The following is a 19434-nucleotide window of genomic DNA, read 5'->3' on the forward strand; positions in this document are numbered from 1 at the left end:
CACCAACTGCCTCATTTGCATAAGTGACCTACATAACAAAGGTATGTTTTTAACACCTTATTTTTATCTATACCACAGTGATGACAGCTGAATTTTCTTGGGGAGATGGTAGACTCCCTCTAAGTAGTATTTTCCCTATTAAAGTCATTCTTAGCAACAATGATACGGCAAGGGTATTTAACTTTTTTTTTTAAAGAGTCATCCATGTTCCATTTATAACTTTATTCATAGCTATGATTATGTATAAATCTAAATGTATTAAATAGTTTGCAGATGAGAGTAGGTGAAAGATACTCACTGCTTTTCCATTTTCGTACCACCGGATAGAAGGGACTGGAATACCGGACGCTGTACACCTCAAAGACACTTCTGAACCAAATGTTACATTCTGTGATTCTGGCGCTTTTATGATCCTGGCCAGCACTGTGAAGAGAGGATTGTTTCACAAGGTTACAACTAATGCGTCTTTTTCACGTTAAATGAAGTTGTTACAGTTGCATCCAGACTTAGAATTGATAGTCATAAACTGCACCAGATTTAACACAGTGTCTAATGCGGTTTGATAAAATCTGATATGTATTTACACTGTCTAATGTAACTTTTCACTACTTATTTGTTGGCTGACTGGACAAAAAATGTGTCTATTTTTTTGCCACTTTTTTTCCCCCATAATTCAGGTTCATTTTGCTTAATAATTTTTTCCAATTATATTGCTTCATTTTTTTTTATTGTGACAATGGAAAGGAATGAGTTTACTAATTCTCATGTGCATGACTATAGCCCGCCTGAGCTAAGCTCTGTTCTATGAGGACACTTGGTTGTATGTAGCTGTCCAAAGTCATTTCCTGCAAGGCACATGAATAAAACATCTGGAGTGCTGTCATAACCAAAATCAGCCACTTAGGCAATCTGAAAATCTACACCACCCCTTCCCAAAAGATAAATGTGCTTCCTTTAACCTTTCAATGCAAATGGCAATAAAAATATGCTTTCTAAGATTTCTACACTATACACACATGCACAGAAAATACATACAAAATATTCCCTGTGCTGAATAAAGCTTTATTATGAAGGTATAAGCTAGTCCTCTGGAGCCCAAATGGGGTGCCGGAGTCTGTGTGGGCTACCTCACCCGCTGCCGCTCTTGTTCTGCTCTACTGTTACATGTCTATAGAGCAAAGCAGAGTTGTGTGTACCTGGATATCCACTGAATCTGGGTATATAAGATTAAGAAAGCTTATACAGTGAAAGGAATGCCCTGGCAAGATTTGTTTTGACCTGCATAAATACTTGAGGCCAGGGCCTTATATGGCGTAAACCACTGCATTTTACAGTCCCTAGCACAGATTCTAGTGAATCCCAGCCACCTCACAGGGACTGGTTTTGGAAATCACAGCATGTCAGTTATACCTACAGCAACGCCAAAGGTTTCCCTATACATATAATTAAAACAGAAAGTCTGCAGAGGAAACTTCTGTGGATTTTTGTGAAAAGCGCTGCGAATAAACTCACAATGCACTGCAGTTTTTCCCACAGTGCTTTTTTGTTGCAGCCCACTGTGTGAGGATTTAGATTTAAAGAGGACCTTTCACGTCCTTGGGCTCATGCGGTGTAATACACTGCTAGAAAGCCGACAGTGCGCTGAATTCAGCGCACTATTGGCTTTCCCATTCTGTGTCCCCGGTGAAGAGCTATCGGTGCTGGTACCGTAGCTCATCACTATCAGAAGGGCGTTTCTGACAGTCTGTCAGGACTGCCCCTCCTCACAGTAGCATCTATTGCTCTGTACTGTGAAAGGGGGCGCTGCTCACCGTCCAGTGATGATGCTGAACAGTGATGAACACCACCCTACTCCTGATAGTACTCGTCCATAAACTAGTACTTGGGGGGGGGGGCGTTCCTCACCGCTCAGCATCATCGCTGGGCAGTAAGGAATGCCCCCTCTCACAGTACAGTGCAATAGATGCTACTGTGGGTAGTGGCAGTCCTGACAGCTCCGCCTGAAGTTACAGCCAGCTTCCTGTTTCAGCAGCTGCACGATTTCGTGTAGCTGCTGACTTCTGCTTGGATGTACCAGTAAGTCCTTGCAGAACAAGGCAGCCACCTACCGGATGTACAAACCCGATAAGTGGTCCGAAGTGGTTAAAAAACATTAATGGTAGGTTCACACATCACAGAATGAAAACAATGGACATTAATTGATAGATGTAGATGAATTCCCCTCCATTGAGTGTCTGCCTGAATTCATTTCCATGTAAAAAAACAAAACATAATGGAAGCTTTCTTCTATCACAGTTTTTTACTTTTCTGACAGAAGAAAAGTCATGCTTCACTTTTTCTCCCATTACAATAGTAAACAAACATTATGGAAGAAAGTGTCCATCATTTTTTTTTTACATTAGAGTCAATAGGAACGGATACAGACAGAGGGTGCTCCATCAGTGTCCATTACTCTGCTACAGTTAATGTCTGTTGCAGTCACCCTATGATAGATGAAAATAAGGGACATTAATAATGACATTGTAAGCATAGCCTAAGAATATGGCAGATATATTACCACTCACATTCACAGTGTTTTATACAGTACATTAATATACTATATATATATATATATATATATATATATATATATATATATATATATACACAAATATATAGAGACACAGCCGAATATATTACACCTATAACTGTATAGAGGTCACCAAGTATATTACACAAATATAAAAGTACAACTTGTCAAAATACATTACATTGATATCAGGTATCTTATGCATATAGTATATAATGGTATAATCAGGCATGTTACTTATATGTGAACATACAAATAAAGCTATTATATGGTAATATGCCTAATAGCACAGCATGTACAGGTGCAGCAAAGTTTAACTTGACACTTAATATTATCAATTCGTTCAATAGCTTTTGTGGAGTTCTGTGATCAGATATCACAACACACAGAACTCTGCCATGCTCCTGCCCCACTCCCAATACCCAGGACCCTGTCATGCCTTCAGCCCACACATAGCAGGTAGGACCCCATGCCCTCCTCCACTCACGGCACAGAAAGGGTGCATTCAGACTACGTAACGCCGGGCGTGTATGAGAGCCGTACACGCCGGCATTACGGCAGACTGCCGAACACTTCCCATTCACTTCAATGGGAGCGCTCGTAACAGCGGCGTTTACGAGCGCTCCCATTGAAGTGAATGGGAAGTGTTCGGCAGTCTGCCGTAATGCCGGCGTGTACGGCTCTCATACACGCCCGGCGTTACGTAGTCTGAATGCACCCAAACATTGTTTTGTTTTTGACCCTCCGTGAGCATATACAACATATTTGTAGGCCGTGAAGCTTGGTGATGAGTACATTTTACTAGAGCATAACATGTTATCTGCTTAAATATTAATATGCATGACAGAATTAGTAAGATCTTTGGGCGCATCTGAAAAGTTACAGATACAATAAGAACCATCTGCTGAATTATAGTATAGACGTATTAATGTGCTTTGAGATTGCCACATGTTATTATTAGATTAGAACATTTTCCATACTTTGCTTTATTCTAGCCTTGAGGTAGAATGTTTTCTTTGGATTGTTGAGACAGCTATGACAGACAGGGGTTCATGCAAGGTTTACAGCCTAGTAGTCATGAATTTCTGGATAGGCTTCATTGGCGCAGTGCTATGGTGGCAGTGTCACAAAGGTTTCTGTTTGAATTCCCGCTGGTATTTATTCTGTTTTTCTTGCTACATACATATATATATACTGTATATATATATATATATATATATATATATATATATATATATATATATATATACAGTATATATATATATATATATATATATATATATATATATATTTTTTTTTTATCAGAACTCCTGTTCATAGTAGGTAATCATTGCTTTTGGTCATAAGTAGAGATGAGCGAGTAGTGAAATATTCTATATTCGTTTTGAGTAGCCCCTCGATATTCGACCGAATATCGAATCCCATTATAGTCTATGGGGAAAAAATGCTTGCTTCAGGGGAAGCCACTATTCGACTAAGGAGAGTCACCAAGTCCACAATGACACCCCAGGAAATGATGCCAACACCTCTGCAATGCAACTGGGACAGCAGGGGAAGCATGTCTGGAGGCATCTAACAAGCACAAGTCACAGTTTTACCCCACCATCACAGCCCATCAACTACACACTTTCCACACTCAATAGAACCTCTATGAAAGTGGAAAAATACCTGGAAACCTTCTTTCCTCCACAATAGTATGGACAGAAACACAAATTTAAAGCTAAAGAAACATTAGCATGCACCCCTTTAAAACATGTTGCCCATGACAACCACAGATGGCATAGGCAACGGGAAATCCAACATCCCCCACCCTGAACTGTCATTGTGTATGTGTGTGTGTGATGTGGTGAGACCTCCAAAAATTACTTTTCTGGCCCTTTACGTGAGCCCTTCCAAATTAAGTTAGAGACCCTTAAGCTGAGCTACCAGCAGAGATTGAGGCCCTTCAGGTGACTTCAGCCTCTTACCAGCAGAGTTTTTGGCCCTTTGGGTGAACTGAGCCTTTAAACAGCAGAGTTTTAGTTTTTGGCCCTTGGGGTGACCCCTAAAAAAATAGATTTCAGGCCCTTGGGGAGCCCTAAAAAATTAATGGGGTTTTTAACTATTTATTTACGGTGAAGGTGGTGGTGTTGGAGGAGGAGGAGAAAAGGGACAAGGAACTTGTGTGCTGGCACAGACACATGGAACTGTGTCTTGTCAGTACTGTGGATGGGACATGCTGGTTACTGGTCTGCTATCCACCCTAGTATAGGTTCCTGGTGCTCGGGCCTTGTCAGCACTACACCCTGCACCCCACTTGATGTTGTGGCACTGCTGGCTGCCCCTCTCCAGCATATAATTGGAGTCGAGATACTGCGGCCTGGATCCCCAGCTGGATTTCCTCGTCCTCGGCCCCTTGTGCTACTGACGAGGGGCACTGCTGGCTGCCCCTCTCCAGTACCTGGACTGTGGACTGGAACCCCAGCTGGATTTCCACGCCTACGTGCCCGCCCCCGTCCCTTGATGCTACCCTGACGCATCATTGGCAGGTTCAGTGTATGTGTACACTGTTTCTGCAGTGTAGCTCTGAAAAGAGCTGATGATTACTGTTTTCTTGCCTAGCAGAAGTTACAATCTTTCTCACCCTCAACACAATGTCTCACACTAACTAACTCCAAACCGCATCTGAAACGAATAAGGCTGCCACTATTCTTATAAATCCGAGGTCACCTAATTTAGCCAGCCAATGACTTTTTCCTATTTTTTTTTTTTTTTTTATACCTACATTTTCGTGCTTCCTGTGCCACTTTCCCTGCACAGTTATTGGTGCAAAAAATGCGCCAGGGAAGGTGGGAGGGCAAACAAATTTTTACTGCGTTTACCGCAAATTATTCGATTGGAATCGATTCAATCGAATATCTACTCGATCAAATGGTATTCGCTCATCTCTAGTCATAAGCCATTGTATAATAAATATATAATCATTTCAAGACTATCAGAAGACGTTAGGGACCGCAAAAAAAAAATTAACAGTATGGCAAAAATCAAAGCCCATTGGACAGATTTATGAAGTTACTCCTGTCAGTCTTCATAGACCTGGAGTAGATGGAGGGTGCGTCTCATATATGACAATGTGTACTCCTACCCATAATGTTGGCACATCCTCCACCCAGCTGTGCACCTGTAGGAAATGTACACCTTATTGGGAAATGGGTGAAGATGGCATAGATTTTAAAAAGTCACATTTTTGCTCAAAAAAATGTGACTTTTTATGCCTTGTACACCATAAAATTTAAAAAAGGTATGTGGTTGCTATGTTGTGTGCCTAAATTACATAAAGGGCCCGACCTGCTCCAAAAGGTGGCATTACACAACTCAAACATGTTTACTCTGTGCAAAATATACCATTCTGCTGGTCTTCCCTCTGTCCATGTTGGCAAGTATGGCAAAACTGCAGGGAAAAGCTGTAAGGCCTCATTCACATCTGCATCGGTAATCCGTTCAGGGGAGTCTGCATGGGGACCCCCTGAACGGACTACCGAACACATTTTCAAGCGGTGTGCAGTGAAAGCACACGGATCCCATAGATTATAATGGGGTCTGTGTGCTTGCCGCGAGATTTCTGCAGGGAACATGCAGACAGAAAAGTACTTCACAATCTACTTTCCTGTCTGCATGATTCGTGCGAGCAGCGTGCGACAAGCACACAGACCCCATTATAGTCTAGGGGTCCTTGTGCTTTCACTGCACACTGCTTGCAAATGCGTTCGGTATTCTGTTCAGGTCCCCATGCAAACTCCCTGAATGGATTACCAAACACAGGTGTGTATCAAGGGTAAGGCAGCTTTGTGTGTGTGTAGAGTCTGCAGTAAGCACTACTATATAAAACAATTCAGGAGGATATATTGAGTACAAAGATGAGGAGGGGGCCAATATGACAAGACTTAAAGTGTAATTGAAGTTGTAGATGAGTTAAAATTTTACTTGAGTCTCATAACTCACTACAAAAAGGCAATTGATGCAATAAATGGTCACTGTTTTTGTGCCAAATTCTATTACTCAATAGTACAGGAAAATATAAGAAACATTGTGACATTACTTATCAGAACAAAATGCCTCCTTCTCAAATCTTTGCGATATTAAAGTCTGAAACATATCTAGATGAAGGAGCAATAAAGTAAGGGGTAAAAGGGAGAGGAGTAGCTTGTCACAAAAGTAGGAGAAGTGGAGCAACTGGAACTATTTTGTGATAACAGAAGTGTAGTGATACTTATATTGCATAAACCTTCTAGAAATAATGATTATAGTCCTAAACTTGTGCATGTTCTCCAGATATTTGTAATACAGCTGCAAGCCTTTGTCCAACACATCTCCTTGATGCTGTAATTTTGGGTTATAGGACCTGTGCATACCTCCCAAGTGTCCCGCACTTGGCGGGACACTCACGCTTTCCTACCCCTGTCCCGCACAGCCCCCTGCATGTCCCGCTCTGTCCCTTTAATGTTTTACTAAACAATCGTTCTTCCGATCAACAGATAAAAGGCTCTGGTGATCGGAAGAACGTTTCACTGGCATGGGACCTTTGTGTAACATATCAGGGTCATGTGACTAGGTGGGCGTGTCCGTGTCCCGTGCAGTGAAGAGACAAAGAGACATGTGTAAGGTACTGAGAAGGGGGGAAAGGGGGGATGTAAGATGCAGGATGGAGAGAGTGCGAGTGTGACGCTAGGTTCACACTAGCGTTCGGCAGTCCGTTCTGTGGTTTCCGTCTTCTGCATGCAGAAGACGGAAACACGTCAGACCGGTTCCAGGTGTGAGTGCCAGTGACGCTAGGTTCACACCTGCGTTCGGGTCTCCGTTCTGTGGCTTCCGTCTTCTGCATGCAAGAAGACGGAAACCACGGACCGGGTCCGGCCGTGAGCGCCGGTGAGCGTTTTATTCTCTCCGCCGCAAAACCGTTTTTTTTAGACCGGACACAGAGTACTGCATGTCCGACTCTGTGTCCGGATTAAAAAAAACGGTTTCACAGCAGAGAGCATAAAACGTTCACCGCCGCTCACGGCCTGACAGCTTTCAAACCCATTCAAATGAATGGGTGAGAAAGAGTCCTGCAGGTTTCCGTATCCTGCCTCTGTTTTTAAATCTGACACAGAGTACTGCATGTCCGACTCTGTGTCCGATTTTAAACAAAAACGGTTTCACGGCTGAGAGCATAAAACGCTCACCGCCGTTCACGGCCGGACATCTTTCAAACCCATTCCAATGAATGGGCTTGAAACATGCTGGCAGGTTTCCATCTCCTGCCTCTGTTTTGTGCAGGAAACAGAAACCTGCAGAACGGAGACCGGGCGCAGATGTGAACGAGCCCTGAGTGTGTGTGTGTATGTGTGTGTGTCTCTGTCTGTCTGTATCTTTATACTGGGGGCAGAGATGGAGAAGAGGACATGAAACAGGGGGCAGATGAAAGTGGATATGAAACTGGGGGAGAAATGGAGGGGGGATGAAACTGGGGGCAGAGATGAAGGAGGGGACATGCAATGGGGCAGATGAAGGAGGCACTTAAATGGGGGTGACATTAGACTGGGAACAACCGGAGGGGGCATTAAACCATGGGAGTAGCTGGAGGGGGACCTGTTCGCCTCTAGTTGCCCCCAATTTAATGTCTCCCTCCAGCTACACCTACAGTTTAATGTCTGCTTCCAGCTGCCTGAGTTTAATGTCCCACGTCAGTTGCCATTAATTTATTGTCCCCCTCCAACTACCCCCACTGCTATTGTCCCCCTCCAGCTGCTCCTGTTTCATATTTAAACTGGTGCACCAGGAAAGGGACCTAATACTGTGGGGCAGTTGGAGGGAACATTATAATGTGGGGACATATAGTGTACGGGTGACTGTAGGAGGATTATACTGTGTGGGGGCACATGAAAAATGAAAGAGGATGGGCGGAGTCAACATAAAAGTGGGCGGGGCTAAATTTGCTGTTGCACGCTATGCGCGCCACACATTTTGTCCGTCTTTCTGTTCTTCAAAAGTTGGGAGTTATGCCTGTGAATGGGCTGGAATCTGTTAAAATAGGTTGTCTTCATGAGCGTATTAATTACAGTAAATGAACTTTGGGTGCTGGCATAACTATAGGGGTCAAAGCTGCAACTGGGTCTAGAAATCGGGGGTTGGGGGTACCTTCAATACAGTAAAGTACTTTGATCTGTTTCTGTTTGATGTCTATTCAACATACATTTATTACCCCTGCATTCTGCTGTACTGGAATGAGACTCATGAAGAAGATTTAGGTTTCACAAACTTTCTCTGTTAGAAAGGAGTAAATTAACCTTTTAATGCCAAAAGTAGCAGGTGGCCAGAGGCATACAGCCAATGAAGGATTCAGTGGTACAAAAGGGGGCATTATTACTCTGTGGAAAGCACCGACAGTGAATAGTAAGCTTGAGTACACAGACATGATGCAATAAACTCTTCATAGTGGTATTGGTCCAGATAAGCAAAGAAAGGGACAATTAAAGGCAACTAACAGGGGCGTAACTTAAGGGTATGTCAGAACCGCCCCACCTCACAGTAGTGTCTATTATGCTGTACTGAGAGAAGGGGCATTCCTTAACGCCCAGCGATGATGCTGAGCAGTGAGAAATGCCTCCCCTACTCCTGATAGTACTCGAATTTGGGGGGGGGCATTCCTCACCACTATTCGGTGTCATCACTGGGCGATAAGGAATGCCCCCTCTCACAGTACAGCGCAATAGACGCTACTGTGAGGAAGGGCATTCCTGACAGTCAGAAACGCCCTTCTGACAGTGAAGAGCTACGGTAAGGGCACCGATAGCTCTTCACTGGGGGCACAGAATGGGAAAGACGATAGTGCGCTGAATTCAAGGTTCACCCTAGCGTTCGAGTCTCAATTCAAGACTCTGTACCCACATTCCATTTAAAATCATTAGGAGGACTTTTCTGTTCTCCATTTTTGGCATAAACTGGGTAGAAACTTGGTAGACCCCATTATAGTCTATTGGGTCCATGAGTTTCCATGTGTAACCTCTTTCTCAGTGGATAGGATTTCTGTTTTTTGGATACCCAAGTGACCCAAAGGACAGAAACCCAAACACTAGTGTGAAGCTAGCATTATATATGTCATGATCACCTGAATAAAACACCTTTTTCCACATGAAAATTAATTTAGAATTACATTCATTCTTTAAAAAAAACCTCTAACATAAAACTTGCTTTAAAAAAAAAAAAAAAAAAAAAAAAAACAGGTCATTTTCTGGTGGCATGTTCCCTTTAAAGAAGTTCTGCAATAAAGGGACTAATAAAAGAATGTGATAAATGAGGGCCTGACTGCTAGACTCCCACTAATCAGAAGAACAGGAACCTACATGTTCCCCAGAGTGCCCCACGTGAATGGAATGCTTGACCAATGCTCCTTATCACTGATGGCGACGATAGGGAATACAGTGACTTAAACTGGGAATTTGTTGAATGGTGCCAGCAGAATTACCTCAGGATTAATGCTGGGAAGACCAAGGAGATGGTGGTGAACTTTAGCAAACGGAGAAGTTCTCCGACCCCAGTGGAGATCCAAGGAACATGCATTGAGATAGTCAGGACCTATAAGTACCTGGGTGTCCTCCTCAACAATAAACTAGACTGGGCTTATCACCTGAATGTGCTTCACAGAAAGAGTCACAGCAGGCTCTACCTGCTCAGAAGGCTGAGGGCCTTCGGAGTCCAGGGGACACTTCTTTGGTCCTTTTTCAACTCTGTGGTTGCTTCAGCCATCTTTTTCGGTGTGGCCTGCTAGGGGAGCAGTATATCAACCAGGGACAGAAATAGATTTGACAGGCTGATCAGAAGGGCCAGCTCTGTCCTGGGGAGCCCCCTGGACCCAGTACAGGTGGTGGGTGACAGAAGGACACTGTCTGTGGTGACCTCCATGCGGGCGAACAAATCCCACCCCATGTATGAGACCTTGATGGCACTTAGCAGCACTGTAAGTGACATCTATGGGGGCCTCAAGGATGGGTATTTCCAGCAGTTCCAAATATGGGAATGGAATGATGGCCAAGCAAGTGTCCCACCAATCCATTGACATAAGGCACTCGTGGGCACTTGCCAGCCCCATTCTTGCCCCATTCTTGTGATCAGTGGGGATTCCAGTGGTCACACCCGTAGCATTCAGACATTTATCTGTTATCCTGTGAATAGAAGCTAAAATGTTTTCAGTGAGAAAATCTATTAACATTTAGGTACGTTGGGGAGGGACTTGGTGGAAGTAAAGGGGTGCCAATGCTTTGATCACTAGTGAAAAGTGGGTTACTGTAACTAAAAAAAAAATAAAAAGAAAGTCTTTTTTGTCTAGTGAAATGGAAGTGCTGTGACTATTAAAGATGTGTGAGGAGTGGCAGCTGTGACTTCTGGGGAAGTTATGAAAAGTTATTCCAAATGGGGAGGTGGAAGCAAAGTGTAAACCCCAGACACTCCATAATGATAATATATGTAATAATAATTTATCAAAAGCTATTAAAATGTGCCTTGTCACTAATACTCTAGTCCAAAAATCGGTCATAAACCAGCAGGGAGAAAACTGTAAGTAGATAGCTTGTATCCAGAGGCACCGTACTGTGTGAACCCATTTCTAGTCAAACTCATTTCTATATTCAGAACAAATATTGGTCTATGGGCTATACTGAGCAAACTGACATTCCAGAGCAAAACGGAAGGTCATGTCATTCCAGGACAGTGTGGCATCTTCTGTCTCTTTCCGTTCTACATTTAGTGAAACTTTATTCTCCCATGAAATGTCAGACTCACTGTAATGGTTTTGGCTGTGAATATCAGCACACCACTTGACCTCTTTTTTCAGTTCTGAAGCTGATTACACGCAGGCAGAAAAATACTACAAGATGATCATAAATCTGGCAAATAAATGAATATACTGATTTATATCTACATATCTGAAAATGCCATACTGCATTTATATTTATAAAGCTTACATATGAGAGAACACGGTATCACTATGACCAGAACTTTCCTGCGAGAAATGGAGCAGAACAGGTTACTTGGAAAAAGTTAACTTAGACAACACCATAATATAATACTGTTATGAATAGTGATGTTTTACCCAATGAGACTACTGATTATTAGAGATGAGCGAGTAGTATTCAATTGAGTAGGTATTTGATCGAATACTATGGTATTTGAAATATTCGTACTCGATCGAATACTACTAGCTATTGGCAGTAAATATTGGCTTCAGAACCAGCGTTGATTGGCTGAATGCTATACAGTGTATAGCATTCGGCAAATCAACACTGGTTCTGCAGCAGGCTTGTCCTTGCTAGTCGGGAGAGCTGGCAGCTTGCTGTTACGAGGGAGCTGACTTTTTCTAATAGGAATGAATTGACCAGCATTGATTGGTCAGTGTACAGCATTCGGCCAATCAACCCTGGTTCTGCTGCAGGCTCGTCCTTGCTAGTCAGGAGAGCTGGCACCTTGCTGTTACCAGGGAGCTGACTTTTTCTAATAGTAATGAATTGACCAGCATTGATTGGTCAGTGTACAGCATTCGGCCAATCAACGCTGGTTCTGCCGGAGGCTCGTCTGTGAGGAGGCAGAGTCTAAGATCTAAGATTTCATTGTGATAGTTAAAATTAAAAGAAAGCATGTAGAAGGGTATCATAAAAATCCTAGGATACAATAAAAACACCTGTAAGGCTGCTGTCGCACTAGTATTCAGTGACTATTTGGCAACTCCACCCCCAGTCCATTACAGATTTATTTATAGCAAACCTTTAGTACTAGAACCCAGATGCAACCTCAACCTCTGCAACCCCAATAGTAGCTCCCCTTAAGGCTGAAGCCCCACATTGTGAAAATGTCGTGTTTTACAGTACCTGCAAAGTGGATGGAATTCTGGCTAATCCCATCCACACATTGCAGAAAAAAAAAAAAAAAAACTGCGGAAAACGTTTTTGAAAATTGCAGCATGTTAATTATACCTGTGGAAATGCTGCTGTTTTCTGTATAGGTACAATAATAGAAAAACCCTGCAAAATTGCAATGAAAACTGATATAGAAAAAAAACACTTTTATGCTGCAGGTTTTTCCAGAGAGTTTTTTTTTTTTTTTTGCTGCGTTTCGCTACTTGAGGCCTTAGCCTTAAGCTTCTGCAGTCCTTTTATATCTGAAAGCTTTTGTACTATTTTCTAGTCTCATATACTGTAATTTTTACTTTTAGGAGATCAGAACTGTGTGGACATTTTAGAATTATTGAACTGTGAAATATTTTAAAGATTTCTAACATAATTTCAAATTTCCAACATTTACATTATTTGTGAATATTATTTGTGTATATTATTTATAGTACATTCTTAACAAGTTGTTACAATGACATTCTAACACAGATCCTTTAACATAGGTCTCTCACTTGTACCTATTTTTCCAATCTAGACCTATTAAAATGAAAAGGTGTAATCCTTTAGTATTATTGTAGGTGCTAGCTAAAAAAGCTTGCAGACATGACCATGATTAGTTTCATACAATCAGCTCCTAGTCAGGTACTATATTGTTGACCCATGTATTGCTATAACTTGCAGGAGAGGGAATCGGTAGGTAAATAGCGGCTGTTACCTGATGGAGTAATCCAGCACTTCATGGCCTATTAAAAACAATAGCAGCAGGGGGCACACCTATAGTAGCTGCTAAGGCTGTTATGGCAGTAGTTCATTTCACATAAACCTATATATCAATCTTTTCAGCTCCTTCTGCTCTGTAACATGCTCTTTAAACAGTATTTTCCACTTGACATGTTCCCTTTAATATTTAATTGCACTGGAACTATGGGGCACAGGCCAAATGCTGAAAAACAACCAAATCCCAACATTATTCCTTCTCCAAAAACATTGTAGTTAACAGGGTTGCTTTGGTTCCTAAATGCTTCCACTTTTTAGTAATACCAATTACAGTTGATCATGGAATATCTAAGGAGGGAAGCAATTTCCCAACCTGATCTGTTGCAATGGTGCCATCCTATTACAAGATTCTGATGGAATTTAGTAAGCCATTCTTTCACAAATGTTTGTAATGTTAGACTGCATGACTAGGTTCTGGGTTTTATACATCTGTGGCAATGGAACTGAATGAAACACCTGAATTCACTGATTAAGAGATATATCCTTAGAGATGAGCGAGTACTATTCGAAACGGTTGTTTCGAATAGCACGCACCCATAGGAATGAATGGAAGCGGAACCCCCTGCGTGCCGGCTGCGTCCATTCATTCCTATGGGTGCGTGCTCTTTGAAACGGGGAGTTTCGAATAGTACTCGCTCATCTCTAATCCTAATACTTTTTTCCATTCAGTGTATAGTAGAATCCTCCATTATTTTTCTTCTTGGCCCCTCATATAGTATCGTTACATGAGTGACATAATCAGAATTGAACAAAAAGTGATTTCAAGATACTCTGACAGGAGGTATTTATACTATATGTGGCCACAGAGAGGTTGTAATGTCAATTACAAGGGTTTTGCTAATATATTGCAATAATGCATTGTATTTGTATAACAAGTAAATGAATAGTATTAAATAGTTAAGCTAACTGAAGTGTTTTACCCAATATATTTCTTTACCTATTTTGGCCTGTTTAGCACTGAGAGAGAGCTGAACCTAGCTAACAGATGGTTCATAGGTTACAGACCTGCTAACAGGTCAGAATGACAACTCAGTTCCTGCTCCTTGCCATCTATAGTCTCTTCTCACTCAATTTCTACATATAGCTTTCAGTTTTTGAGCCCTGAGAAGAGCTAGTGCAGTTTCTTAAGTAGTGACCTGTGTATAAACTTCAACAAGCAGGAACTCTGTGCAAGAATGAGCTGAAAACCAGGAGGTGAAGGGGAGAGGAGACAGGAGGGCAGATGAAATCCTGAGATGACAAAACCCCTTTAGGCCGAGACCCCACATTGCGGAAACCCAGCTTTGTTTTTTATTGAGGAATGGATACAAAATTAATGGGAAATATATAGGAAGTACTACTGCTTTTGCCTTCTGCTAGGTTTGGCTCAAAAAATACAACAGAAACACAAAAAGTTTTAGAATGGCAGCAAGGGTATTGGTGAGATATATAAAAGCTTTTTTCCCATCTTAATAGCTCATTTTGCCCTTTTGGTCTAAAATTTTATTCTGCATTAAACTCATTTATTTTTCATGTCAGAAACAGAAAGAAAAATTGAGAAATATAAGACTGAGACTAAGAAATATAGTATTCAAAATGGACACTACACTATTGTTTCCCATGAGATATTGGAACAAGAAACTAGAAAACTGTAACAGAAATAAGTAAGACATTTGCATTTTCATTACTGCTTAAAGAAACAATACAATGGATGGAGAGCAATCAGTCCTTTTACTGAGTGATTTTATTAGCCTTGGCAATGCCAGGCTTGTATAAACAGTTCACAGTAATGCCTACCTCTACTGCTCCCTTACACAAAGCATACTATAAATAAAGGAGTGATCTGCAGAAGACCTCAAGTAATGTATACGATCTGCTCTTAGTACTTTCTCTCTATGGTAGTGTCATTTACATATTAACCATACTCTTTATTCTTCATTAGTTTGAGATAGAATAATTGCAGGCCTTCTCATTTTGATGGCGCTTTTCACTTTCTGCCACTATCATACCCATATGGAAAATGCCAACGTATCCATAGATAAAATTGACAAGCTGTGATTTACAAAAACGTTACAGTTTTTGAGTTCACAGCATGTCCGCAGCATAGTATAATAATTGGAGGACCAGGGAAGGTGAATAAAAATAACAAACACTAATACTCACCTTGCCTGGGCATCCTGGCTCTAGCTGTCTTCAGCATCTTCCACCATCTTCCCAATGTCTCTGCTGAGGCCTGTGATTGGTCCTCAGTCATCACATGACATCATTACACTACTGCCCCCCATGTGACCACTGGGGACTAATCACAAGCCTCAGTCACATGACGGAAGATCACCGGAGAGGACGCTGAACCCAGGAGAGGTGAGTATATCTATGTATTATTTTAAGTCACCTCCCCTTGACTAGTTTCTGTTGAAAAGGGGCCTAGCGACATGCCAGGGCCGCTTTTCATTTACAATATACATATATTGGTCAGGGAACCAGGCTTTCCCCAACTGCTGTCATAGTGGTACCATCTCCAGTTGGCCATGGGCCCCATACCTCGCAGGGCCCAGTTGCAGTCGCATTCCCTGAAACCATGATCATTACGCCCCTTATAGAAGCTGCCTCATAGCAAGAGGAAGTAAGGGAGTCTAAAGGAGCAGAAAACTAAAATTTATGAAGCACACACAAGAAGTCTAATATAATACAGAAACAGAAGCTCTCTCCTAGTAAATGCCGCTTAGTCCTATATTGAATTTTGCTATGCCGTTTTATATTTGTGATAAATAATAAAGTAAATGTTACCTTCCACTTCCAGTAGTGCAGGTTTGGAAATTGCAGTTCCGAGGCTATTCTTAGCTATACAACGATACTGACCAACATCTTCTCTTTGTACTTTCTGAATTCTCAGGCTTCCAGAATCTAAAATGGAGATACGAGCATTTTCCTGCAAATATAGCAATAGTTGCTGATGCAATTATTCTGGGTCTTATCATTTCTGTACTGTTAATATCAAGTAACATAATATATATGCAACTCAACGGTGGTAACTAATGATATATTTTAGCTAAGGCAGGTTTCACACTACCGTTGGATTCCGTTATGAAGGTATCTGTTTGAAAAACAAAACAAAAAAAAAAACACCTATCATAATGGACACAAACGGACAGTAACTGATTGCCCATAGACTTCAATGTTACAAAAAATAACAGACACTTGCCGCTCGTTTTTTCTAATGGACAGAAAAGTTCTGCATGTAGGATTTTTTTTATCCACTGGAAAAAAATGGACTTGGGTGTAAACGGACATGAAAGGATAATAATGGACTCCAATGAACACAAGATAAAATCCTATTGAAATGAATGGAAATTTTAACGGATCTCTGATTGTCCGTTGCTAAAATCTTGTAACGGACACTGCTGACGGTCACCAATGGTAGTGTAAATGCCCCCTAATAGTAATCTTTGCACAGCTTCAATATATTGTACAGATATGTTCTTTCATAATGTACGTAGTTTATACATTTCTTCAGGTACAGTATGTCTGCATGGGTTAAAGTCATTACAGGGTTATGGACACTTATCCCTTATCCACAGTGAGCTTTTCCCTACTGCGGAAAAAGATGCTGCCTTTTTTTTCACCAGCAAAGTATATATTTAATACATGGGAAAAAAATGCAGGGAAAAAAACACATTGTTATGTGGGGCCAAGTCAGTTCTCTCTACGCTGCACTGACGAGGTCCAACCAGACCGAAATGGCTGTCCGTAGCTGAGAAACTAACTTGATAAAAATCCCACATTCTGCAGTAAAGGCTTCTGGGAAAGTCGGGCATGATGTTCAGGGTGCTTCCTATAGAGGGCAGCATAACAGCTACACGGTCTCCCTATTTACATCTTGGGGGACAGATTTGCATATTCCTCCCTGAAATATTTAGTAACTCCAATTTCCATTGTTTACCTTAACAGCATTTTCTCCTTTAATCCAGGAAACAGAAGGTTTTGGATTTCCCAGGTTATTGCAAGGGAGGACTGCTTTTACTCCTTCTATAAGCTTTACATTCATTGGTGGGCGGGTAATTTTTGGCTCTGAAACATAATTGAAAACCGACAATAATTCTAAATTAAAGCACCTACAAACCTAGAAATACTATATACAGTGCTGAACAAAATATATTTTTTTGTTTTTTTTTTATCAATCAACATGTTTTACTAGAGATGAGCGAACACTAAAATGTTCGAGGTTCGAAATTCGATTCGAACAGCCGCTCAATGTTCGTGTGTTCGAACGGGTTTCGAACCCCATTATAGTCTATGGGGAACAGATACTCGTTAAGGGGGAAACCCAAATCCGTGTCTGGAGGGTCACCAAGTCCACTATGACACCCCAGGAAATGATGCCAACACCTCTGGAATGACACTGGGACAGCAGGGGAAGCATGCCTGGGGGCATCTAACACACCAAAGACCCTCTATTACCCCAACATCACTGCCTAACAACTACACACTTTCCACATTCAAAAAAACCTCTATCAAAGTGGGAAAATACCTGGAAACCTTCTTTACTCCCCAAATGGATGGACACAAACCCCAATTTAAGCTCAACAAACAGTAACAACCACCCCTTTAAATCACGTTCCCCATGACAACCACAAATGGAATAGGCAATGGGAATTCCAAAAGCCCTCACCCTTAACTGTCATTTTGAGTGTGTGTGTGTGTGTGTGTGTGTGTGTGTGTGTGTGTGTGTGTGTGATGTGGTAAGACCTTCCAAAATTCACTTTTCTAGCCCTTAACATGAGCCCTTCCAAACAAAGTTACATGACCTTAAGCTGAGCTACCAGCAGAGATTGAGGCCCTTGGCATGAGTAGAGCCTTGCACCAGCAGTGTTTTTGGCACTTAGGGTGAGTTGAGCCTTGTACCAGCGTGTGTCCCTTAACATCAGGCGGGCCCTAAGTTCTGCGCTTTGCACAAAAGTTCCACATTAACTAGGCTGAATGGTACAAAGATTAGTAGGCCCGAGAACCAGGAACAGGTCTTGCAATGGCTGTCGGATAACGCTTAAAGCACATTGTCCACCAGCCAGTCAGCCTCTACCTCCTCTTACCCAACAGTCTTGTCCTCCTTCCACCCAAAATTCCCAATCTTCTCAGAACAATAACCCCAACTGTCCCTGCTCCCCAGAGCTGTTCTCCCTTCCTTTGACTGTACCGCAACCTGCCCCTCCATTTCGCGATTCCACGGACCTAACAGACGAGTATCTGTGTCCAGATGCTCAAACACTAGAGTCTCCTCCATTCCATCTCCGGTCGATTTGGTGGCGGATGACCAGCAACCCACCCTCATCGACGACGATGAGACGCAGTTGCTGTCAGGGCAGCCAGTTGACATGCGCATTGTGCAGGAGGAGGAGGCGAGACAGGAGTTGGAAGAGGAGGTGGTGGACGACGAGGACACCGACCCCACCTGGACAAGGCAGATGTCAAGCTGGGAAAGTAGTGTGGATGTTGAGGCAGGTGCAGCACCAAAAAGGGTAGCTAGAGGCAGAGACATGTCCAGAGGCAGAGGTCAGCTGCTTTGCCGAAGCCAGGCCAGACCCGGAATGTCCGAAGATGTTCCCTTTTGTACCCAGCCCAGAAAAACTCCCCCATCGAGGGCACGTTTCTAGAAGGTGTAGAGTTTTTTCAAGGAATGCGCCGAGGACAGATATAGTGTCGTCTACACAATTTGCCTCTCGAAATCGAGTAGGGGCCCTGAGAAGAGCAACCTGTCCACCACTTCAATGCACCGTCATTTGGAATCCAAGCAATGGAATCAGTGGCAGGCAGCAACGGCAGGACAAACGTCGCCCGCCGTTCATGCCACTGCCTCTGCTCACAGTGCTGGCGATGCACTCCAGAGGACGAGCCAGGACATCACTTCATCTGCCTCCGCCACTTTGTTGACTTCTCCCTCATCCTCCCCTGTTTCTGTCTTATCTCCTTCTCCTGCACCATCAAAGGCACCATCAGGCGCTTCTTTACAACAACCCACCATCTCTCAGACATTGGAGCGCCGGCAGAAATACACTGCTAACCACCCACCCACGCAAGCCTAGAACGCCAACATCGCTAAACTGCTGGCCCAGGAGAGGTTGGCGTTCCGGCTTGTTGAAACTCCCGCCTTCCCGGACCTGATGGCAACTGTGGCACCTCACTATGCCGTCCCTAGCCGTCTCAACTTCTCCC

The 19434-nt window shown here is 42.5% G+C and overlaps 1 protein-coding gene across 1 annotated transcript in view; it reads right to left on the reverse strand.

Moving 5' to 3' along the window:
* Positions 1–19434, reverse strand: part of MUSK (muscle associated receptor tyrosine kinase) — a 127440-nt gene that overhangs the window by 43776 nt on the left and 64230 nt on the right. Inside the window, exons 4-6 of the mRNA XM_075280346.1 lie at positions 17168–17295; positions 16015–16156; positions 299–423 (exon numbers count right to left, since the gene is read on the reverse strand). Of these exons, the coding sequence (XP_075136447.1) occupies positions 299–423; positions 16015–16156; positions 17168–17295 (395 nt within the window). The remainder of the gene's footprint in view (positions 1–298; positions 424–16014; positions 16157–17167; positions 17296–19434) is intronic.

Source organism: Leptodactylus fuscus, chromosome 1 (assembly GCF_031893055.1).
Source record: "Leptodactylus fuscus isolate aLepFus1 chromosome 1, aLepFus1.hap2, whole genome shotgun sequence".
Lineage (NCBI taxonomy): Eukaryota > Metazoa > Chordata > Amphibia > Anura > Leptodactylidae > Leptodactylus > Leptodactylus fuscus.